This window comes from Monodon monoceros, unplaced genomic scaffold, assembly GCF_005190385.1.
Source record: "Monodon monoceros isolate NGI ecotype Baffin Bay Population unplaced genomic scaffold, NGI_Narwhal_1 Super_Scaffold_20, whole genome shotgun sequence".
Classification (NCBI taxonomy): Eukaryota; Metazoa; Chordata; class Mammalia; order Artiodactyla; family Monodontidae; genus Monodon; species Monodon monoceros.
The window spans coordinates 49291925-49318105 of NW_021703777.1; the positions used below are offsets into that span (position 1 = coordinate 49291925).

Below are 26181 nucleotides of genomic sequence, written 5' to 3' on the forward strand. Positions count from 1 at the left end.
AGTCTGTATGTGTCCCTAGGTATGAAGTGGGTCTCTTGTAGACAGCACCTGTATGGGTCTTGTTTTTGTATCCATTCAGCAAGCCTGTGTCTTTTGGTTGGAGCATCTAATCCATTCACATTTAAGGTAATTATCAATATGTATGTTCCTATTACCCTTTTCTTAATTGTTATGGGTTTGTTTTTGTAGGTCCTTTTCTTCTCTTGTGCTTCCCACTTAGAGAAGTTCCTTTAGCATTCGTTGTAGTGTTGGTTTGGTGGTGTTGAATTCTCTTAACTTTTGCTTGTGTGTAAAACTTTTGATTTCTCTGTCAAATTTGAATGAGATCCTTGCTGGATATTACATCCAGCAAGGTTGTAGGTTCTTCCCTTTCATCACTTTAAACATACCATGCCACTCCCTTCTGGCTTGTAGATTTTCTGCTGAGAAATCAGCTGTTAACCTTATGGGAGTTCCCTTGTATGTTGTCATATTTCCCTTGTTGCTTTCAATAATTTTTATTAATTTGATTACTATGTGTCTCGGCATGTTTCTCCTTGGGTTTATCCTGCCTGGGACTCTCTGCGCTTCCTGGACTTGGGTGGCTATTTCCTTTCCCATGTTAGGGAAGTTTGCAACTATAATCTCTTCATATATTTTCTTGGGTCCTTTCTCTCTCTCATCTCCTTCTGGGACCCCTATAATGTGAATGTTGGTGCATTTAATGTTGTCCCAGAGGTCTGTGAGACTGTCCTCAATTTTTTTCATTCTTTTTTCTTTATTCTGCTCTGCAGTAGTTATTTCCACTATTTTATCTTCCAGGTCACTTATCCATTCTTCTGCCTCAGTTATTCTACTATTGATTCCTTCTAGTGTATTTTTCATTTCAGTTATTGTTCATCTCTGTTTGTTCTCTAATTCTGCTAGGTGTTTGTTCCTTAATTCTTCTAGGTCTTTGTTAAACATTTCTCGCATCTTCTCGATCTTTGCCTCCATTCTTTTTCTGAGGTCCTGGATCATCTTCACTGTCATTATTCTGAATTCTTTTTCTGGAAGGTTGCCTATCTCCACTTCATTTAGTTGTTTTTTCTGGGGTTTTATCTTGTTCCTTCATCTGGTACAAAGTCTTCTGCCTTTCATTTTGTCTATCTTTCTGTGAATGTGGTTTTCCTTCCACAGGCTGCAGAATTGTAGTTCTTCTTGCTTCTGTTGTCTGCCCCCTACAGTTAATTCTTTTTCTTATTTTGTTTCTTTAATTTTCATTAAAGTTTATAGTATGCCATCAAATTTTGATCCATTGTCAAAAAGTGTAATTGCATATAGGTATTGAGAAAAATGCTACTTTCACCATTGATGAGTCATGTGGAAGATCCCTTTGTATATATACATTTAATGCAACATTCATTTAAAAGGAAAAAGATACTTTTTTAATATATACTTCTGGTTCCTAGGTCGAGATTATGAGAAAGATAAAGTCTGCAAGGAACTCGCCAGCCTGGGAAAAGATGACTTCACATCTTTGTAAGTATGAGGTACTTGCTCACTCTCCTAGTTACCTGACCTTGAATGAAGCTAAGTGTGAGGTATCTTCAGTTCTGTGTCAGGGACTGAACTGATCTCCATTAAGATTAAGAGGATAGAGCCCCAGGGTCAAAGTGGGCAGAGATGTCAGGCAAATGGAGGACATCCAAAGATTCCAGCTGAACTATTGTTAATATGGTCTAAGAATTTGTTACAAGTATACTAATGAGTTGAGAAAACAAGTAAGCATAGTTTTCTAAGGTGAATTAAAAGGCAAATAGTACATGCTATGACGCTGGCAAACAAAGGCAGCAAGGTAAAGGAAAGGTTCATTTGGGGAGGCTTGAGAGAGGAAAGAACATGAGGCTGGTTTGATGGAACTCCCAAACCCAAGTTCTACTGTTACAAGATGCATCTTTGTTCCAGATAAACTTATTTTTAAAGCCAATGTCATATTTTCATTAGTCAAGAACATGGGTGCAATATTCCACTAAAAAATTGAATAGATTTCATATTAAAATATGTGCAAATGTGAAAACTTTAAAAAATTCTGCATACATTGACTTCCATTTCTCCTCAGGTCAATGGTCCTATACAGCAGAAAATTTCCCAGTGCTACCTTTGAACAGATCAGTCATCTTGTGAATGAAGTTGTCTCCTTGACAGAAGCCTGCTGTGCTGAGGGGGCCGACCCTGACTGTTATGACAACAGGGTAGGATTGTGTGGTTGGCCGTGTCTATGCTGGCCCATAGAAGGGGGTCAAGACAGGCCTTTACATCATATCTTGGGGAAATTTTAGACAGCAACCCACCTACTCCAAGTTTGAGGGAGATACAAAGTCTATTATCCTAGAGCCCAAATTTATTCTGGTATAGTGAACCAATTCTGCCCATTAGTCCTACAAGGTTCAAATGAGAAAACTGGGGTGTGTATTATTAATTCATGGACCTCTTGAAATAATTCTAATATATTCTGTGTATCTTAGAAGCCTACCAATACCCATACCTGTATCATGCCAAGACTGGTACCAAGTGCCCTGGAAAAACTTAGTGTTGGTTTCAAGTTATTTGGGGGTTCAAAAATTGCCCTGTATATACACACACAGTTCTGCGTTTTCTACCTTAGAGTATACATGCAGAAATAAAAAATGCTGAAATGACAGTTTTCAAAATATAGACAACAGCTGAAAAATGTGAAACTACAGGCGTTTCTAGCAATTTACTGATACTGTCATCAGGAAGAATAAAAATGACATTTAGCTGCATCTTGATAAAGGCCTCTACAGACAAATGTCTCATTGCTCAAGACTTCAACAGTTAGCCAACAGACACAATGCTCCAAAGATCTAATTAGAATATATTCTATGACTCTTACCTATTAATTTCTTTACCTGGACCTTGTCTACATTCTAAGAACTTTATCGTTTTCTCCCACCAACAACTCCACAAATAATATGTCATTTCAACACAACCTTCTGCACTATCTTAAAATAAACAAGCAAACTACCAACTACAATCAAAAAAACAGAACACATTTTTATTTCCATTTTGTTTTACGTATTTGCTAACCCATCCCTTGACCAGAAATGTTTGGTCATAACCCATCCAAGATTGTTAGAGACAGATCATAAGAACAGAGATAGCATTGACATTTTTTGGATAACACCATTTTCCTGCTTTACAAAGCAATTTTTTTCTACAAACATTTTACTTTCTTTGTAAATTTTTTTATTTGAAAGGAGGTAATAAAAAAGGAAAAATAGGAAAGTTGCCAGGGAAAGAAATGGGAAAAGATTCACTGTTTACTTTTGGTTTACATAAATGATTCATCATGTTGCTTTGCTTTCCTTCATCGATAGGAAAGATCTTTAGAAGTTTTATCTTCAAAAGATATCTTATAAAATAACTGTAAAGATGTCAAAATCATTTTCCCATGTAAATCCCCAATTTTTTCCATGGACTTATTTCTATTTCCATGGGACTATTTCTATTCCACATTTTTATTCCAGGTATCAAATTCTTTCCAAAAAGAACATTTTGTTGCTACAACTGCTTTGGTGGTACTCTTACCATGGGCTTAGTCCGCCCACACGTATCTATGTACCACTGTTGAGGCAGTAAATTAAGTTGTACCAGTGCTTCAACCCATGATGCATAGGAGAATAAACTTTGGGACTTTGGGGAAAAAACAGGCCCTCAGGCCTCATCTTTGACCTACTGATCAGAATTTCTGTGTTATGTAGCCCAGGCATTTCTTTTTTTCTGTTCTTTTTTTTTTTTTTGGCATTTCTTATTTTTATACACTGATGCAAAAGCAGGCTAAAGAACCATTGAGTAGGAGAATGCAAATCAATGTTGAAGACAAAAGCAGTCAAGGATTAAGAGCCTGTTCATTTAACAAAGGGAGGAGAGGAGGGAAGAGGGAGGTCCCCACTCTTAGTGGTATTTAGAACAGAATACAGATGGGAGGTCACATCAGAATCAATGGAGCTTTTTCAAATGACCTCCCTCATCCTTAGAGATGTTAATATCCCTGTGGATAAACACTGTACTAGAGGATCAAACCTCTAACAGCTGCAATCCTGTACAGTTAACTTGTTAATGAAGGTTCTCTTTTGGTCCTACTCTGAATCTTAACGTAAGACCCTGTACTAGCCTATAACTAGAATAATGCAGCTTGTCATGGCCAGTTTGTTACTAATGAGAATTTTAAAATTTAAGACTAAGATGTTATACTAAATGGAGAACTATAAGCCTGGAAACTTGCACATATGTGAGTTTACTTTTCTTTTCTCATTCTAGACTTCAGCATTGTCTGCTAAGTCCTGTGAAAGTGACTCTCCATTCCCAGTGCACCCAGGAACTCCCGAGTGCTGCACCAAAGAGGGCCTTGAAAAGAAACTCTGTATGGCTGCCTTGAAGCACCAGCCACAAGAATTTCCTACCTATGTAGAGCCAACAAATGATGAGATCTGTGAGGCATTCAGGAAAGATCCCAAGGGGTTTGCTGATCAGTAAGCTGCTTTCATCATATGTAAAACTTCAGGGCATAAAATAACATACATGTCTAATCTAACCCCCTATTCTATATAAACACCTCTTGTACCGCAACCGGGACAATTACCAATAACGAAAACTTGACTATCACCCACAACATCCCATCTCTGTAAGTGCCTATTACAAATAGCTTTCGCAGATGGAGATGAAGTCAACTTTCCCAAACGTCTACCCTCTCTCATCCTAGTTCTAGTATCTGAAGCAGACTCACTTGGATCCCCTGTCCACATGACACGTTCAAATATTTGACAGCAGCTGTTGTGATTCCTCTTATGTTAAGGATCCTTGCATACTCCATCTGATAGAATTTTATTGCTGTGCACAAGTATTTAATTTCCAGTAGAGCACAAGAAATAAACAGTTTTTCACTCTTACAGTACATTCCCAGAAACACTTGTGAACATGACACTTGTTGTACCACATTAGTGGACATATTACTTTTACCTTCTTGTTTAACATTCACGAAGAGCCGATTATATATTGATTCTTTACTCTCAGAAGATCATAAAATTGGAAAAAAATTATGATAATAGAAAAAATATATATACACACACAGAAGTCAAAAGCAACATCATTCAAACTGGCTTAGGAGTATGAAATCTAGGTCGTGATTTCATAAAAGTTGGTTGGCTTGCCCATCCCTGTAAATTCAGGGAGGATTTTGCCTAAGATCTCAGTCTCTTTAGACACTTAGTGGCTTATGCTCACAAAAATTAAAATAATTTCAACAAACAAGCCTATACACAGCAATTGTCTAGAATAAACAGATAATGAAAGATAATTCCATTACCTTCATTTCAATTTTTTTCACCAACGTTAATAAGCAGCTACCGTAGGCCATGCATATGGCAGACGCTAAAGGAATAAAGGGATAAATGACCCCTTCCAAGTAATCTACGTGGAAATTTAGAAACGATTTTTTAAATGAAGATATTGATTAAAAGTGACTAGTATTATAACCCTTTCTCTAAATCCCTAGTGCTTTTTAGATATTATAACTATCAACTAACATGCACCCTTTTTCCATCAAAATACTTCTGAAAAAGACTGTTTCCCACAAATGTTTTGACCAATCCTATTTTTCCCCCCACAGATTTATGTATGAATATTCCATTAATTATGGACAAGCTCCTCTGACACTATTAGTCAGTTACACCAAGAGTTCTCTCTCCATGGTAGGGTTGTGCTGTACCTCACCAAACCCAACAGTATGCTTTTTGAAAGAGGTAAGTGTCATTTTGTTACATAGTTCTTTTTTCTTCTTCTTCTATTAATGCCGTTCCTTTCAAATAATGTTAGAAAGATTCCGATTCTGGAATCCATAAACGTTTTTAAAATGCCTCTTTCGTATTTTGTTAATTGGAAAAAACACACGATCACCTCTGGGGAAAAAGTTCCGTTGGTCAGGATTCAGTTTTCTAGTCATCAAAAGGAGTCCAAATGGTCTCTTTTTGGCCATTCTTGCACACTGCTTTCAATGGATCCTGACCATCTAATGACATTCTCTCATTTATTTTCTAGAGACTTCAGCTTAAACATTTATCACTTCTCACCACAATGTCAAATAGAATCTGTTCACAATACTCTGCTTATGGGAAGGAGAAATCAAGGCTCAGGTAAAGATTTAGCACCATCAGCATGTATAGCTGTTTGTTTCTGCACTATTGATCCATAATATTAGGATTCTCTAAGAAAATGTTTGTAATAGAAGATACAGACCATAGTGTTATGCTCCGATAATCCTCAAGTAGGGCCCAGTTATTTTTTCTTTTCTCTACACAAAATATGAATAAGGAACAAAATTTTCTAAACCATAATTTGATTTTAATCAACCTTTTCCATATGCTCATATGGGAAGACTGGTAGACCACTAGAAATTATCTCCTCAGTATTCATATTAGCATGTATTACAAACACATGAGCAAAAACAATCGTTTTTATTCATCACGTGTTACTTGCTTTGCCTATGTTTTCCTTGGGAAAAAACTTCCTGAATTCTTGTTATATGAAGCTTTGTGCTCTATAGTGTACATCTCTTAAGCTTCATGAATTTATTCTAATTACTTACTTTGTTTATAAGCTTCATTTTATTTTTGTATGGCTATTGTTAATTTCACAATTTTGACAGTTTCTATGTTTACACTTCCCTCAACTTCTCAGACATCTAGATTTGCCAGCTTTATATCTTCAGTATTTAGAGTCTCTTTAATTCCTTTTACTCTGATCCACAAGTGTTTTCCTCTAATGGTAATGAAAGAATTCATGCTGGGACCAGATCTTAAGGTTCCCCCAAAGGGCATAGAAACTACTTTCACAAGTCCTTTAAAAATAATCTTCCACTAGAACTACTGAAATACTAAATGGCATCTTCTCTAAAACTTCCCTTTAGTTTTCCTTGCATTTAGAGTATTTGGCATGCAGAGCATAGGAATTCATAGTATAAAACCCCCTATAACAATATACATATATGTCTTAATCATAAATTTATACTTGCATTAGTGTCTAGGAATTTACTCCAAGGAACTATCACTGAGTGTGGACAAAGATTTAGCTAAAAACATTGCTGCCACATTTTTTTTTTAATATGAAAAACTTAGATATTTCCTAATACAGCATATTTAAATCAATCATGATATATCCATTTATGAGAGAATGCCATACAGTTTGTTATAATTATATTTTAAAAGAATATTTATTGAAAACAAAGTATTGCTAAAAGAAATCAAAACTACAAATAGATATTTCATGCTTATGGATTGGAAGAATGTTGTAAAAATATCCATACTATCCAAAGCAATCTACAGATTCAATGTAATCTCTATCAATATCCCAATGGCATTTTTTTTTTTTTTTTTTTGCCGAAACAGAAAAAAAAAATCACCCTAAAATTCATATGGAATATCAAGGGACTCCTTATAGCCAAAACAATCTGGAAAAAGAACAACAAAGTTGGAGGTCTCACACTTTGATTTCAAAACATATTACAAAGCAACAGTAATAAAGACACTGTGGTATGGGCATAACAAGATACAGAGAGACCAGTGGAAAAGAATAGAGTGCTCATATAGAAACCCTAATATATATATGGCCAAATGATTTTCCACAAGGGTGCCAAAACTACATGATTGAGAAAAAAGTCTCTTCAACAAATTGTGCGGAAAAATTGGATTTGCACTTGCAAAAGAATGAAGTTGAACCCTTACCTTACACCATGCATTAAAATTAATTCAAAATGGATTAAAGATCTAAATCTATAAAACTCCTAGAAGAAAACACAGGGAATAAACTTCAGGCCATTGGATTTGGCAATTTCTTGGAAATGACAACAAAGCATAGGTCACAGCAAAACTAGATATACAGGACTACATCAAGCTTAAACTACTGCACTTTAAAGGAAAAAACCAAGTGAAAAGGCAATCTATGGGATGGAAGAAAATATTTGCAAGTCATCTATCTAATAAGGGTTTAATATCTAGAATGTGTAAGGAACTTCTACAGCTCAACAAAAAATAACTTGATTAAAAATAATTGAATAGATGATTCAACAAGAGATATGTAAGTGGAAAGATATTCAACATCACTAATCATAAGAGAAATACAAATCAAAGCCACAATGAGATATCATCTCACACCTATTAGGATGGCCACTACCAAAAGAACAGAAAATGAGTGTTGGCAAGGATATGGAGAAATTGGAATCCTTGTGCACTGCTGATGGGAATGCAAAATGGTACAGCCATTGTGAAAGATAGTATGAAGGTTTTTCAAAAATTTTAAAATAGAGTCACCATATGATCCAGCAATCTCACTTCTGCATATATATCCAGGGAAATTCAAAGCAGAACCTCAAGGAGATATTTGCACACCCATGTTAACTGTAGCGTTATTCACAATAGTCAAGAGGTAGAAGCAACCCAAATGTCCACTGACAGATGAATGGATAATGTGTGATACATACATACAATACATACCTATATTACATATTATATAGTCTTAAACTCCTGTTACATGCTACAACATGGATGAACATTGAGGACGTTAGGCTAAGCAAAATAAGCAGTCACAAAAGGACAAATACTGTATGATTTCACTCATATAGAATATCTAAAGTAATAAAAGTCATAGAAAAAGAAAGCAAAAAGGTAGAAGCTCACCAAAGGCTGAGGGTGGATCAGTGGGGAGGGGGCAGTATTTAAGGGTTTCGAGTTTTAATTTTGCAAGATAAATTTCTAGAGATCTGTTATATAAAAGTAAATATACTTAACATTGCTGAACTTAAAAATGGTTAAGATGGCCAATTTTATGTTTTTTGCTGCAATTTAAAAAGAATGATATAGAACCTATTCCTGATATATTAAGTGAAAAAGGAAAATAGGTGAATGGTATAGCAGAGCATAATCGCTTATAAGATACCTTGTAAGCCTTATAAAATACTTCAGGGTAATACATCAAAACATCAACATTTATTAACTCTGTGGTCTAGGGCTATAGGTCTTCATTATTTCTTTTATCTGTAGTTTCTAAATGAACTCATGAAAACTTTTAAACACGATGAGGGGTCACAAAAACACAGCGCTGGCCTTATGAATAGACATTAGTGCTTTATTTATTGCCATTTTAGATCTAACATTTTTTTATCACAACTATTTTTTAACATCTTTATTGGAGTATAATTGCTTTACAATGTTGTGTTAGTTTCTGCTGTATAACAAAGTGAATCAGCTATACGTTAGATCTAACATTTTAAAGGCGTTCTTCAACTACGTAGATCTGGCCACATAGAAGCTCTATATCAGTACTGAAAATATGAAAAGATTCATTGGGGATGACTGAATTCTGAATAGTGACTTCTGCACAAAGGATCCATCACATAGCAGTTGTGCTCTATGCAGCCGCTGAGGAATTAAAATTATGCTATTACTCCTCCCGACTCTGTGTTCATAATGAAACCAAAAAAACTGAGAATATGGGTAAGCTACTAATTCACTTTTAACTGTTTAGCCATCTCATAAAATTTGCCCAAAAAGTGCCTACTGCAAATCTGGAGGATGTTTTGCCACTGGCTGAAGGTATTACCACAATCCTCTCCAAGTGCTGTGAGTCTGCCTCCGAGGACTGCATGGCTAAGGAGGTAAGAAAATCATCATTAACATGAGCCACATACTGAGTGGCAGGCATTCTCCTAAGCTGCTTTTTATCTGCATCATCTCAATGAATCCTCATATGTATCCTATGAAATTTAAATATATTGTTAACTCAGTTTTACAGATGAGGAAACAGAAGATTAGCAAGGTTTAATAATTTGAAGTCATACAACTAGCAAGTGGCAAAGTCCACACACAAGGACAACATTCTGATTCCCAAGACCTTACTCTACCTACAGAGCCCAATGCAGATCTACTAGTCATGTATAGTTAAGTTTAAATTAAACAAGTTTAAACTTCAACTTTGGTAACACTAGCCACTTTTCAAATGCTCAGTATTGCACAGTACAGATAGAAATTATTTATTTCATCATTCATTATCTGTTCTATGAGACAACACTACAACCATTATTTAAAGTGTCTAATGTTTTTGTTATGTCTATTAAAATTTGATAGTCATCCAAATTTCTCACCTTCCATTTATATAATCCTTTCAAGTAGATACAAATTGGAACTGTTACTTAAATAAAAGTCACTACGTGTCTGTGGACCTCTTTAGAGATAGATACTTTGTTACCTGGCCTTTTTTCATTAAGGATACCTGTCTATGTCCATAGATGTTTTTCTATAACCTGACTTATAATGGCTAAGTGGGACTCTATGTATGTATTGCATATGCTGCATTAATCTACCTAGATATGCCATCTTTTTATTTAACCAGTCCCCTTTTATTGGATTTAGGTTGTTTCAGTTTAATATGTTAAGCAATGCTGCCCTTAATAGCCTTATAGCTAAATCTTCCCTTCACCCATAATTATTTTCTGAGAGTAAATTCGTGGAAATCAGATTGTATACTTTAAGGCTCTTAGTACACATTGACAAACTGCCCTCCGCAAATGTCCTACCAATGTACCTTGAAAGAGCATTCACACTGACTTTTGTAAGCCTTCCTTATTTTTAATTAGACTAACTAGGAAACTAACAATGCACAAACTCACAATTGCTTTTGTAGCTGCCTGAGTACACAGTAAAAATCTGTGACAACTTATCCACAAAGAATTCTAAGTTTAAGGACTGTTGTCAAGAAAGAACACCCATGGACATTTTTGTGTGCACTTACTTCATGCCAGCTGCCCAAAACCCTGACCTACCAGATGTCAAGTTGCCCACAAACAAAGATGTGTGTGATAAAGGAAACACCAAAGTCCTGGATCAGTAAGTAGGGTTGATCTAATTTGACAGTATTGATATTCACTAGCATTAAGTGACAAAGAAATTAAAATGGGAAGAAATAGTAAGCCTTTATCTGTTTTCCTCCAGCTAAGAACTAAAATAAACCATTGGTTGCGTATACTGAGTTGCATGAACTACGAGTACGTGCATACTTGAGGTGTAAAAATATTTCTTAATTAAGTCAACAGGCCCTAAAATCAATTACCAGTATTAGAGAGCAGGATTTAGACTGAATTTAGATTGAAACTAATTTACATTTGTCTAAGTACTCATTTTTTTTTTTTTTTTTTTTTTGCGGTACGCGGGCCTCTCACTGCTGTGGCCTCTCCCGTTGCGGAGCACAGGCTCCGGACGCGCAGGCTCAGCGGCCATGGCTCACGGGCCCAGCCGCTCCGCGGCATGTGGGATCTTCCCGGACCGGGGCACGAACCCGCGTCCCCTGCATAGGCAGGCGGACTCTCAACCACTGCGCCACCAGGGAAGCCCCTCTTTGTTTTTATAAATGCATAAACAATGGGAAGAGACAATGGAAGAATTTACACAAACTACTTTCACAGAAAAGCTACCCAAGTTACTCACTTGATGCTTTATATAGGGTTCATTGTATTATAGTTGCATAAAGGACAGTTCCATAGGCATGTGAAGTAGATCTGCTTATATATAAATATATAAACAAATTTATATGTAGTACATACAGCATTTTACTTAAGTTAAATTAACTAGTTACAATAGCTTCAAAGCAACTGTTAATAATTTGCATTCAAATGAGAATATTGATTTTAACTTCAAACCTGTTGATTTGGAGTCAATTTTAATTAAATCTTATTTTTAATTAAGAAGGCAGGTATTCTGCCTTAATAGATGTCAAATTTCAAAACATGACATGCCTACACAAATCTACCCATTGTTAAAGAGTGTTATCTCCTTTCTCTTTCATGCCAGGTATACGTTTGATCTAAGTAGGAAGACTCATGTTCCAGAAGTATTCCTCAGTAAAATACTTAAGCCAACCCTGAAAAGCCTTGATGAATGCTGCCACTCTGAAGACTCTACTGCCTGTTTCAATGCTAAGGTACAATGTGCTACATTTTCTTTATCAACTTTGCTATAGATCAAGGGTTGGTAAACTGCAGCTCATAGGGCAAATCTGGCCTGGTGTCTGTGATCTAAGAATGGTCTTACATTTTTAAATGCCCTAAAAATAGTAATATTATACATGAAAATTATATAAGACTCCCACATCAGTGTTCATAACGTTTCATTGGCATATAGCTCTACTTATTGTTTATGGCTGTTTTGCCATGGTGGTAGTTGAGTAGGTACAGCAGAGACTGTATAGGACTTACAAAGCTTAAAATATTTACAATCTGGTCTTACGTAGAAAATGTTAGCCAATATCTGATAATAGATAATAAACACTCATCTTGATACATTGCATGGAGTTCTGATTTAACATCTCCCTGGACAGTGTTTCAAGACAAATAACTGTTTTCTTACAGGGTCCTCAATTGACGAGAGAACTATCTTCTTTCATTGAAAAGGGACAAGAACTGTGTGCCGATTATTCAGAAAACACATTTACGGAGTACAAGAAAAAGTAAGGGACTTGTTCTGGCTGATTCCTCCAAATTTATCAATAATAGTAGCCCAGTACTGCTATTTGAAGAAGAGTTGAAGACTTTAGATGTGCTAAGTCAAAAAGGAAGGCATTTCTTTATAAATAAGTGTTAACACTAAAATAATAGGCCATAATAATAAAAAGTTTTACTGGCTTCCTGGAAAATCTCTGTTGAGAAGATCATATCATTCTCAACTTGATTAATTTCTTAGATTCATTTCAAATCATTTTGAACAACACAGATCAAGCAAGCACAAATACAACCCCACAAAAAGACCTTTATAAAGAATCCCAAAAGGATGACACCTTCTTCAGTGACCCCCATGAAGTCTACCTTAACAAAGCTCTAAAAGAAAAAAAGCTGTGAAATCCTTAAGTTCAAAATGGTTATTTCCCAGTTAACAGGAAATTACATAATTAATAGATTATGGAGGCGTTATAGAATGTTACAGATAATGCAAGATTAAGTTCTCTGCCAACAGTTTTGAACTCCAGGATTACACGGGGCAACTGAGTGATAATTTATATAATCTCAATACATTAAAAATGTTAATGCAGTAAAATTGACATTTTGAGTTTTGAAAGTAGAGAAGATGGAAACGATTGAGTCTAGGTATTTACAATCCCATACATGCCCTTTTTCTCCCTATCCTACCAGAGTTCCTTCTGGTCTGACTTGCTTTCCCTCCCAGCTGGAACCAACTCTTTTCAATAACGCTTTTATAAGCAGGCTAGTCACCCTCACCCTCTTGTCCTTTCCCTGTATCCATTTTACTAATCCCAACTCCAGATAAACTTGGGTCTCTACTACTTCCCAATCCCACTACTGAGTGGGCTGGCAAGTATTTCTTGGAGAAAGTCGTAAACCAGGCTGAGTCATAAACCATTATGAGGGTAGAGAGTTACCAAGATCATAGACCAATCAAACTGGGAGAGAATCAAGAGAATTCAGACCCTAGCACCGTCTTGAAAGGGAGATAGAGAGTTAGTTAATAGTAGAGCTAAAAACAAGAGCCAAAGTTTCTAACCTTTTTTGTGTTTTCTAGTACAGCTAGTTGAGAAGTAGGCAAGCTGAAGGGAAAATTACATAAAATGAGGGAGAATACATGAAGGTGACAAAGTCCTCTAAGGGAAGTATTCTTTGAGGAGTTTGAGATCTAGAACTTGAGAGAAGATGAAAGGTCAGGGAGGATAGAGGAGGAAGTCATCCATGCTGATTGATGCAAATGAGCGAATGAAAGGGGAAAGGCGGGAATTCAAATTCAGCAACAGTTTGTATGTTTACTTTCATGATCTAAAGAGACAGGTTTCACTTTCTAATCTCAAATTGAGGCACTAAAAATCATCCCACAGATATTAAGTTTTCTTAAGAAGGGCAACTATATTTTCCTTTTTTGTTGCTAAAGATCTGAAGTGGCTATCATTTTGCACTAGACGTGTTTATAAAACACATCTAGTAAAACTTCACATAAAATTGGCCTTTCAGACTGGCAGAGAGGCTAAGAGGAAAACTGCCTGATGCCACAGAGACAGAACTCGAAGAGCTGGTTGACAAGCGCTCAGACTTTGCCTCCAAGTGTTGTTCTATAAACTCACCTCCTCTCTACTGCAATTCAGAGGTAAGAAAATTTAACCCTCTACTTAACCACTGCATAGTATTAAGAACTTATATAGTAAGATTTACTCATTTGTTACTGATTGCCTGATGGAGAAATGTTTTGTTGGCCTTTTCAGATGCAGTAATCCATTTGTTTACATCCTCCATTTGACCCATTATTCTCCAGCAGTCATTTCAGAATGCTATATTAGAATAGTCAAAAAAGATAAAGAGAGCACTCCATTTCACTTTACAGCTAATTTGGAGGTATTAGTGACAATTCCAAGAATTTTGATGTCTCACCCATTCTATTTCTGCAGTATAGAGGCAGGGTTAAGAACAACTCTATGCCATACCAAAATAGTATCTTCCTTTGCTCACCTCTTTCTAAAGTTCATGATATTAAGTTGTATCCCTTTTGGCCGGATTTAACTATTGTTGGTTTTGTTGTCTATTGGGAAGGAAACATTTATGATCCATTTTGGACCCATCATGTTTGCTTTTACATAAAAGTAATTTAACTATAGTGTAAAAGTTAATACTACGGGGCTTCCCTGGTGGCGCAGTGGTTGAGAGTCTGCCTGCCGATGCAGGGGACACAGGTTCGTGCCCCGGTCCGGGAAGATCCCACATGCCGCAGAGAGGCTGGGCCCATGAGCCATGGCCGCTGGGCATGCGCGTCCGGAGCCTGTGCTCTGCAACGGGAGAGGCCACAACAGCGAGAGGCCCGCGTACCGCAAAAAAATTAATTAATTAAAAAAAAAAAAGTTAATACTACTTAGGCCAGTGATTTAATGCCAATTAGAAGTCCCTTTCTATAAGTTAAAGAATTTTTTCAAGAACTTACATGAATTTTTGTTCATCTAAACCATGAAAGCAACAAAGGCTGGTTTCATTTTATTATTCTATTATTTTTCTATTCTATTTCTATTACTATTCTATCAGAGCACATTTGATAATATCCTAAAACTTAATAAAAATCACAAAAGTTTGTGTGTCAGAAGAAAACCTTGAAGCTCATTTAGTGTACTTTTTTACTCAGTTAATCCCTTCCACAGGTCATTCAGCTTCCATTTAAATACAGTCAATTTATTTTCTCTTAGAGGTAGACTATTTTCACTGCCCAGTGGCTTCATTTATGAGAACATTTTTCTATAAACTAAACCATGATATTCTCCTCATAATTTCTACTGAGTCTAGTCTGGCTTTCTCTACCAACTAGAAAATGTCTTTCTCTCTTCTCAGTAGAGGCTCTTTTATATTTGAAGCGGTTTTTGGAAAGTCAGACTGTGAAAAGCTGTTTGTGCCTTTGTTTTTATTCTTTTAAGTTTGGGGTTATACGTACCCAATTCTCTTAACGTTTTAGTGAAGTTTCGTTTTTCACCGTATACTGCCAAACAAAGCCGTAAATTAACAAATCGAGCTACATCATATTGTTTGTCTTTCTTCTCTATACCCTTGAAGATTCTGATTTCTCCTCCAATTTCCATGTACACACTCCAATCCCAAACCTATTTGCCAACCTTGTTTGTAATAATTTGTAAAGTCAGAATTCCAGACGAAAAGGGTACAATAGAATAAAAGCCTGTTCTTTAAATTCTGCTGAGAAATATATCATGTTCACCTTTCATTGAAATTCAAAACAAGTAAGATTCTAAACAAAAACTGAAAGACTTGGAGTATTAGGATATTTTGGTCATTATCGGCATTAAAACATTTAGCATAAGGCAACTAAATAGAACAGTTCCTTCCTGGACTACCAACTGGCTTTGGGTAATATAAATAGCAGCTTAGGCTGCCTTTTCCAGAAGGGGGAAAAAAAAAAAAAGTCACCCTACCTAAAAGGTGTTTTCTATCAGCAGAATTTGCTCTGACGGTCTCATGCAGTCATCAAGAAAAAAAAAAAAAGCCTAAATCCTTTTCTTATATTCTGTCAAAATACCACTTTTGTAACCCATCTCTAGTCCCATCATCTGTTCATCCAGCTACAAATTTTTTGACCTCATACGAGACAAACTGAGCTTTATGCACGAAGCACATGCTTCCTTCAAGCCTCTTGCTTTTCATTTCTTTAATCTACTTTTCACTATATTTTTCGTTATAACACATTGCCGTTTTTAAACTTTATTTTCAACAACCATGATGAGAAGGCAGTTTGGTAGTGTTCTATTTTCTTGCTTTATAACCAGTAAATTTATAGCAGTGCTGCTGCTGAGCAGCCAGACTTTCCGTAATAGCTAAAGAACAGTGAGAGGAATGGAGTTGAGATACTCATGAACATTTGATTATTTAGAGCCCTCGGACGTTAGACCCTCTGGTGTTTGTTAGCCTTTTTGATTGTCTTTCTACGTTAATCTCATTGTGAGGTAGGTGTGCTCACCTCTGCTTTCTGACTTCAATCCGCTAGAACAGCATTCACTTTAATTCTCAATGCTGAGTGTAAATATTTGTCCCATTTACCCTATAATTTGGATGACTTCTCATTAAGTTTATCATTTAATCTCCTCATCCAAATGCTTGACAGTTTCTTTTCCTTATAAGTAGTGCCCATCTACCACATTCACTCCAAGTCATTTATATCCAGGGATCCATTTCTGTCTGCCATTCTAAATATACTTGGCACAGTTGCTAGAAGAGTGGCAGAAGGGGCCTCTGAACCATGCTAAATCAGTGTTTCATTACGTGGTCATCTACCCCTACCTACCCTCACCCTGATCTTGAAATCAACAGGAAACAGAACCATCAGTGTAATTTTCTTTCGGCTCTACCACGGCACTCAGAACTGGTCCATTTTTATATTCCGTAGAGGCCCACTGACTGTAGAAAAACTTACCGCTGCAAAATTAGACTTGATTTTTATTTCTCTCCATCATTCAGGCAAGGCATCCCTGTTCATTCTTCTGAAAACTCATTACTATGCTATCCCTAAGATGTCCCAACAGATTTCCCAAAGTTTTCAGAAAGCCACTGTTATGTGCTGGAGTTGATCATTAAAATTTCAAAGACAGTCAAATGCAAATAGCCAAGAGAAGCTGGGCAAAGAGGAGGCTGACTCTTCCTCTCTCATCCCCTTCACCTCCTGCTCTCCCCTTTTCTTCTCTCCCATACTTCAGGAAAAATTGTTACATCTCTCAGTATAAGTAGATTTTATAATCCTCAGTGTCATAGCTAGCAATTATTAAACCATTTCTATTTGTTAAGCAGAATATTAATAGCTTTACTAAGTGTATTTATAGAATGATCTAAAACAATTCTAAATGTTAGGTAACATTATAATTCCCCTTTACACATCGGTTGAGTGAGATATAGAGATTATATAAGGAAAATCATAAGTTTATTTCATGAGTCTGTTACTGTCACTCCATGTCATTGTCAGAATTCAGTGGGAATTCAGCTAATAATGACAAAGGCAAATTACCGATACCGGAAGACTATTAATTACTGACTGAAAATCCAAAATTATTGTTAAAATAGAAAAAATGATACCAGGTCAGTAGTATCACTCTGAATTCCATTCATCCCACTTCCTTGGAATCTTCTTTCATTAGTTACACTCTTTTGTTTCAACAATACCTTTTTAATGATTCTAAGTTACTTATCTCCTGATCTTAAAAAACTAAGATACTTTAGACGCTACTCCCTAGCTTTTTTTTCCTCCTTCTCTTACAGCCAAGATTCTTGAAAGAACGGTATATACTCTCATTCCTTACACCTCTTATTAATTCCTCTACCCTTTGCAGTACGGCTTCTGATGCTACCATACCACTGATGGCAAAGTCACACTGAAATCTTCTTGCTAAATCTAATAAACATTTTTCAGTCCTTATCTTACCAGCCTTCTCTGCAAAACACTTGATACCCACAATTATTTTTCTTCTTGAAACAATTGTCATCTGCATTATCATATTCTACCTTTTTCCTTCTGACTCTTCCCTTCTTACTCTCTTTAGTATTGTCTTCCTCTCTACCTATCCCTTAAGTTTCCATGTTTTCCAGAGTTTTTCCTTGATCTTCTTCACTCTTCATGACATGACATTTTCCCTGAGTGTTCTCATCCATGGACATGCCTCCAATCTTCAAATCTCTACCTCTAGCCAGAATCTCTCCCCTCAGCACCAACGTTTTTATCCAACTGTCCATGGGGGCTCTCTTGTCCCACAAGAAATTCAAACTCAACATGCCCTAAGTCTTTCCCCTAAAACCCCCTCTTATTTCCTAAATGTATAAATATTATCGTCATTCACATTGTCTAAAATGGAATCCTTGACTTCTATATACATTCAACTAAATTCCAAATCCTATCAATTCTAACTCTTCAATATCTCTCAGTAGATACCTTCTTCTACATTATCAGTACTCTTCGGCAATCTTTTGCCGGGATTACACCCTTGGTCTCCCATCTCCAGTCTTCCTCCAGTGCCTCACACCCAATTCCATCTCTATACTGAGGTCAAAATAAACTTTGCAAAGCACAAAATGGTTAATACATTCTAATTGCTCTCTGTTGCTTCTAAATTGAAGTCCAATTTTCTTTTTTAATCAAAGAATTTGGACCCTTGGTTTCCTCTCCAAACTGATCATTACTTCTTGCTCCTCTTGTGTTGGTTCTCCTGAACTACTTGCAATTTTTCAAGTACATTAAAGTTGCTCTTACCTCAAGGTTTTGCACCTAATGACTCCTCCTAGATTGCCCTATTCGCACCCTATAACGTGGCTCAATCTTTCATCAAGATTCTGGATTCAATTTAGACACCACCTCCTCTGGGAATCCTTCCCTGGCACCCAAGCTGTTATGCTTTAACATTCAGTGCACACCCAATAATTAGCACCTATTAACTATTGTCATTTGTTCCTTGTCTTTTTTCCTGGAATACTGTAAACTCTTCAAGAGCAGGGACACTGTAAAACTAAATAAGGATGTGAAGGATGGTCAATTAAAAGTTCAATATAAAACTGCATTTTGACAAGAATCCTTTCCTCTAAACAAGGTTCAAAAAAATTTATTATACCTTTTGAAATGACCTACTAGTCTACAAACAAAACACTCCATGATTTAAGTAATTTTTTTCATTTCAGATTGATGCTGAAATGAATACCCTACAGTCCTGATGCATGTGTACTGTCTTTGGTAAGTACAGTTTTAAAAGGCAGCAAAGAACCCAGCTTTGTACAATGTATCTTTAAAATCATAATGGGAAGGAGACTATTTGTCCAAATTATTCTAACAATTATTTAAAGTCATTTTATGAGACTATTTTATGAGATGAGAATATTAAGCATATGGAAAAGTCAAGGAGCTTACACAAGTATATACGACCAACTTCTGACAAATTTAGGACTAGAATTCAGATCCCCAGCCTGGTACTATATCCATCTTAACCTCATATCTAAAATAATGACAGTATAGAGATCATTTCAGGGATTTTAATGCATTCAATAGAAAAAACTGAGTTCAAAGACAGAGATCATCAAGTCTTAAAGATAACATGGCAGGGTTCTCAGAAGGCAAGCGGCATTCCTCAAATTAAAGCAACACTGGAAATAGTACCACTTTCTTCTTTCAGATATTACATTTTCACCCATTAAGAAACGCCTGATAAAGATATTAAAAGTATAAAATAATTTCGATAGAACTCCATACTTTAAACTGAAGGTGATCTCAACTGTGCACATTTCTACAAAAATATTTTCTCTCTAGATTTAATTGTATTCATTTTAAAGATATTGCTTCTGGGCTTCCCTGGTGGCGCAGTGGTTGAGAGTCCGCCTGCCGATGCAGAGGACACGGGTTCGTGCCCCGGTCCGGGAAGATCCCACATGCCGCGGACCGGCTGGGCCCGTGAGCCACGGCCGCTGAGCCTGCACGTCCGGAGCCTGTGCTCCGCATCGGGAGAGGCCACAACAGTGAGAGGCCCGCATACCGCAACAACAACAACAACAAAAGATATTGCTTCTGAAATTTAAAAAAATGATTTAAAAAAGTGGTTTTGGCTTATCTCAGATCTTAAACAGGCTTTTCAATGATGTAAAATTTTAACTGCCGATTTACTGGTATCTTTCCTAAAATGATATGAAAGCAAAAGCCTTTGACTAGTGAAATTCAAGCTTCCAACTATCAACAATATGAATCATTAGAAACAGCAAAAGAAAATTAACATTCTGAGAGGCACTGCAATGGAGATGATCAAGGAAACTCATTTTTGGAATCACCCAATCTGGATTAGAATCCCCTCTCCGTCTATCTTTATAAACTTAAATTATACTGCCTAGAGCTCAGTTCCCTTTCTGTAAGAAGAAAATTGTAATATCTACTTCTCACATTGTTGTAATGATTAAGTGAAATGATTATGCATATAAAATTCCTAGAAAATAGTAGCAGTAATACTAGCAAAGTTGTTACTACTGCCGCTTCTACTACTGATACAACTGTTGACTAAAGAAAAACATACAACCTGAAAGTTGTGAGTTATGTTTTATTTGGGAACCTTACTGAGGACTATAGCCCAGGAGACAGCCTCTCAGATAGCTCTGAGGAGGTAAGGGAGGAGCCAGGATATATAGGCGTTTTTTTGCTGAAAAAACAAACATGAAGTTGAACATCAAAGATGATTGCTAATCACAAAGAACAGACATCTCAAGTTAGTGATTTTAGTTCTTTTCTATTATATGGGAAGGTGCAAGAATCTGGGGTCATTGAAATTATTGCTTTAGATATGCATAGAGCCAGAATCCAGAGCACAGAAAGTTTTCTGTTTTTCTCCATCCTGAATTCCCCTCAGGGCACACTGTCAGGACAGCTGCAGTGTCTGACGGCAGGCAACGTTCTTTGTCTGCAATATGAATCTAAACTAAAACAAGTTTCCCTGCCTATATATTCTTGTGCTTTTGCACATGAATATTGTGTCTTAAAGGGAAAGTAAGTTCACTGAACTATTTCTGGAGAAAAAGACCACACCTGAAACTAATATGTCACTTATACCTCAATTAAAAAATTAAAAGCGAAGTTACTTTGAGTATAACTATTCTAGAGTTAAAAATAGTATCTGCTCTCTGTTGCTGCTAAACTAATCGTTTTCCCTCATTTAAATTAATTCAGTCTCCCTTCATCTCAATCCACATATAATCTATATAGAGTTAAAATCCCAATACACAAGTTACCTCACCTCCCACCCTTTGAGGTATCCCTAGCCTTAATAAGAATTCGGGTCGTTTGGAAAGCCATATAACTTCTCCTTTGAATTTGCTTTCACCGGATTATGTTATTCTCTAGGAACTCAGTGCATTTTTTGGTGTCTCATGTATATTCATATTCTTTCAGTCCCTGGGAGCACAAATTGAAAAAGAGGGTATTTTAAGGAGAGGAAACACTAATTTGGTAGAGTTTTTTTTTTTTTAACCTAACAACTTTCTGAAATATTTAATGCTGGCTAAATCAACAGGTAAACTGTTTTTTTCAGTGACAGATTAATGAAGGGTTCTAATATACTGATTCTTCTGGTTCTAGTCATTATCTTCTATAACTATTTTATCATTTCTCTCGCATTAGTCAATATTTTTCTATGGCCTTTAATTAGCCCTTCAATTTCTGCATCACCCAATTGTTTGGCCACCCAAACACATTTTGATGAGCTAGAAGGAAGCCCTAAAAATCACTCACATATTCCTTCCATAGGTTTCAAGCTCTATTTTACCCACTGCCTGTTTATTATAACCACAACCTGCAATTATAAAGGGTTGTTATACTTGGAGCGGTTATGTGGCTTTGAAAGAGCAAATTATACCTTGTTCACAAGGTTGTGGGACTGGGGCACTTGACATCTAGAAGTAATGATGCCATAACCTAACGGTTCTATTAGGTTTCTAGAACACAGCCAGCAGATTATGATTCTTGGGTTCCAGGTAGAATTCTGTAGCTCTGTAGGACAATCCTGGATTCATTTAATTATGAGCAGTCGTGAGCTGCTCTGAATCCAGCACTTGACTTTGATTCCAAACTAAGTCGTGAGCACTTGTCTTCCCTCCCCCCTCTCCCCCCAGACCAGCCTTTTCTTCATATCTTAAATTGCTGTAGAATATATCCAAGTTCTTCTATGGTTTTTCTTACTCTAACAATTACGCTCTTGATGACAGAAGTGGCACATTATTTAGCATGAAGCAGTTCCTAAATCCATTAAACTAACTTTGACTGGCTATGTGTTTTTCACTGAAAGCCCACCCCACTCTAGAGATTTGAACAGCTTGTAGAAGCTGAAGCCTTTGTCTCAAGGTGATCCCATCCTTAGGTACACCCACAATTCATGTCTTCCACTCAACAGCTTGATGCTATTTCATTCTTAACTAAAGTCTTTTTATAAAACGACTTGTCATCTTGACAGTTATTGGGCCCCTTGATCAATTTCTTCTAACCCCCAAGTTGATTGTGACCACATTTGCATGCCCCATTGGAGAAGGAATTACTGTCTTTTAATAAACCCCACAAAGCCAGTTATCTTTTGCCTTCAGCTTTGGAAACGATTAGTGTTCCTTGGGTTGCCAACAGATAAAGGAGCTAGCTCATGCTGCAGAATCGAGTCAGAGGGAAAATACTACTAGAATCACATTCAGCTCAACTAGGTGCTGACACCACAAGAGAAACATGAGGGAAGCATGGAGCTGTCTCCTTTCTCATCCCCGCTCCAAGGCATAAACTCATTGAGGTCAATGAAAGATGGAATTTCTTGCACTGTGCAAACACAATTATGATACAACTCTGCTGTCTTGGAAAAGAAAATAAACAAGGGGGAGACACATTTGCTTCATTACAAAGTAGAAGGTGATTTGATTAAAACCTCACACTCAGTGAGGTACTAAAATAACAACTGAACTATTATCTCAGTCCCATGACTGAGGGGCCTCATGTGCATTGGTTGTCTTTTTTCGCTCTGGCAGTGATTATTCATACTCATACATCAGAAACTTACATACACCATTAGTTCAAAGAAAAAAAAACTGTATGATGTACCTTAGCATAACAGTGATGGCTTTATATTCAGGCCTTGGGAATTTCTTACATTGACCCTGGACCCATCAGGTGGGCTGTAGTGGATACACGGGTCACGCTAGACAGGTTTATCTTTATGCGTAATAACCTGACCTTATATGCATCTGTTGAACTGCAGGATGATTGTCGCCCATTAGCTCTGGTTTTCTAACATTTATTTCCATTATCCCCACAGACCTAGAGCTGGAACCACTCTGGGAATGACATCTGACGGCCTAACCTAAGCAAAACCAGAGCTCCTAGGGAGACAGCTAGGATACTCCCTGCTTGTTATCAGCTGTAATAGCCTCGTGCTATTGTTAATGTTAAGTATGATGATCTGTTAACAAAATAAATGGAACTACAATGCAAGCCATAAATGCTACGAGCATGATGCTGCCATGTTGATCTCCAGCACTAGTCCTGTGACCTTCACCAAGACACTACAGGAGGCAGCCTCAGCCTCACAAGGCCCTGCTTTTTTCTAGATTTGCTGTGTCCTAAAAGATTCACAGCGTAAGCATCCACTTTACACTTCCCAGCACACTGAGCTCCATGCCTTGATCGCTTCTCAGGCTTAATACGTACCATTAAGAAAAAGTTAACAGCCTTCTACCATAAATAGCCCACTTCTTAAAGAAAAATTTTGTTTTTAATTAAAGAAAAAGCAGCCTCCCTGAGGATACCTTCTTGCTCCCAGCTGCAAGTTGTACGCCATTAATTAGGTAGTATCTGCCTGGCAAAAAGAAAATCTTTGGAGCCTGAACAAGTTTATTGTTGCTAAAGACGAGTCCTCAGAGCAATTTATTGGGTCAAAGTTCTAAATACAATGATTTCAGCTGAATTCGATTTACCGTATATACACTATATTATTTCTATGTGCTTGATTTGCCCATGGAAACTGAAGGTGTTCTAACTCAACAGATTTTGCTTTGAAAGAAAGATTATGTTTTCAGAATAAATGCTCCTCTGAAACCAATACAAGCCAAGGAAAGCCTTCTATATTTATAGTTAACTGCTTCAAGGAATTGAAATTCACCTCGTGGTAGATGTAGAGTTTTATGGTAGAGACGAAGCATGTTTTATAGCAAATAACTGGAGTCATATTAACCAAAATCATCCCTGGTCCCCTCCCAAGATTCTAAGCCCCAGCAGGTTGCATTTCATTAACTAAACCAAGATCAGGTGCTCAAGACTTCAGCTGCCAAGAACTGGGAAAGCCAATGCCTGCTCCTTGCAGCTTCTGCAGAATGTGCAGTTCTACCCTCCCACGAAGATTCCAAGAGGGAAAATTAACCTCAAACAGGGAAGTTCTTTAGGTGATTCCATGAAGTAAAAAAGCAACGACCTACCCATTTCACTTGTAGGCAGCATTTTAGACCTTTTAAAGTCTATTTTTTATTTCTAAAATTAACTTGCTGAAGCTTCAAAACCAACTCTGAGAAGTAAACAGCATTGATAAAAGATATGGGGAACGAGACTCCATAAAGGTGGGTGAAGGGCCCAAGGTAGCAGAGTTAGTAAAAAACAAAGACTTAGCTTTCATTTCTAGCACACCAGTCAAGACTCATAGGCATACTTGAAGAATGTACTCACTGATCAAATTAGTTTTGGAATCACAATGTAGTGTATGTTCCTTGAAGAGTTACAGCTTACGGTATACAACTTATTACTGTCTACATTTAACCAGTGATCTCATTTCCTTTCAATATGGCCCAGAATTATGGCTCTGTGAAAGTAATTTTGATAACTTCTGCTCTGCTCTTATCTGAAAGGTCACATTTACAAATTATTCATGAACTGCTTACAAACTGGTCCATTTTGGTCAAGTATTTTTACACCTGACTAGGCAGAACTGGGTGTTTTTTTTTTATCACTAAGTATTCAATAAATATTACATGATTGGTTGAAGTAGTGTTGTCATGGTTCCCCTGGATATATTTTCCAGCAAACTCTGAACACCTTTCACCATTTTTTAATATTGAGAATCACTGACCCAAATATTCCATCATTTTAGTACAAGAATCTTAATTTTAGACTTTATACCCATAATTATGCCTGCATTTCTTCCGTTTGGTAGGAAACAGAGATTTTTTGAGAAGATATTGCCAGAATTTATGCTTATTTCCTAAGCGCTTCCCAACATTAAAGAGACACTTCTGAATTTCCACCTACTACTGTCAACCATAGCTGACTTTACCGGTTAATGTCTATTATATAAGTTGTCCTCAATTTTTTATACCTTACATATCACCTTCCTCGAAAAACACTGGTCCTCATGAGAGAAACAAAGAAAACAATACTTTGTTTCTAAGAATGTAATCCACAAACTCCATCAGTCAGAGTTCCTCCAAGAAAATAATAGGAGATAGAGAGATTGATTTATTATTAAAACTGACTTACAGAAATGTGGAGCTGGGAAGTCCGAAGTCCGTAAGGCAGGCCAACAGCCTGGAGACTCACGCACGTTACAGTCTCGACATAGAATTCTCCTCTGGGAAACCTCAGTCTTTGCTTTTAAGACCTTTGCCTGATTGGCTGATGCCCACGCACATCATCAAGGATAATCTTTTTTACTTGAAATCAGCTGGTGGGAGAGTTAATCACATCTACAAAATACCTACAGAAACATCTAGACTAATGTATAACTAAACAAAAAGGCACCATAGCCTAGCCAAGTTGACACCTGAAATTTAACCATCACACAAGCCTTCTGTTATTTTTGCGCCCTTTGCAAGGCTCAAAGTCTTTCAAGTTGCAGTACTAACATCCTGTGTTTTTCTGGATGCCTAAGTCATCCCACAGGTGATTCTTAAACCATCACCTGGGAACCATCTCCTTAAATGGCCTACACAGGATTAGTGTATTAATACCTAACTGGAAACTCTTGCAAAACAAAGCTTCTTTTCGTGGAGATTTAAATTTTAAAACATAAGGGAGAAGCTGTTCTATTATGTCAGTATGTAATATGCTCTAATGAAGTGAGAATTTAATCAACTTAACTGTTTATTTC

The 26181-nt window shown here is 36.8% G+C and overlaps 1 protein-coding gene across 2 annotated transcripts in view; it reads left to right on the forward strand.

Moving 5' to 3' along the window:
- Positions 1-25056, forward strand: part of GC (GC vitamin D binding protein) — a 42606-nt gene extending 17550 nt beyond the window's left edge. Inside the window, exons 2-13 of one of the 2 annotated variants that reach the window (XM_029234840.1) lie at positions 1431-1500; positions 2081-2213; positions 4303-4514; positions 5651-5783; positions 6079-6173; positions 9559-9688; positions 10714-10916; positions 11877-12006; positions 12434-12531; positions 14039-14171; positions 19226-19277; positions 23365-23548. In XM_029234840.1, coding sequence (XP_029090673.1) covers positions 1431-1500; positions 2081-2213; positions 4303-4514; positions 5651-5783; positions 6079-6173; positions 9559-9688; positions 10714-10916; positions 11877-12006; positions 12434-12531; positions 14039-14171; positions 19226-19258 — 1370 coding nt within the window. In that variant the 3' untranslated portion in view covers positions 19259-19277; positions 23365-23548. Of the gene's footprint in view, positions 1-1430; positions 1501-2080; positions 2214-4302; positions 4515-5650; positions 5784-6078; positions 6174-9558; positions 9689-10713; positions 10917-11876; positions 12007-12433; positions 12532-14038; positions 14172-19225; positions 19278-23364 lie in introns of both variants that reach the window. The other variant, XM_029234841.1, reaches the window with a different exon arrangement.
- The last annotated feature ends 1125 nt before the right edge of the window (positions 25057-26181 follow it).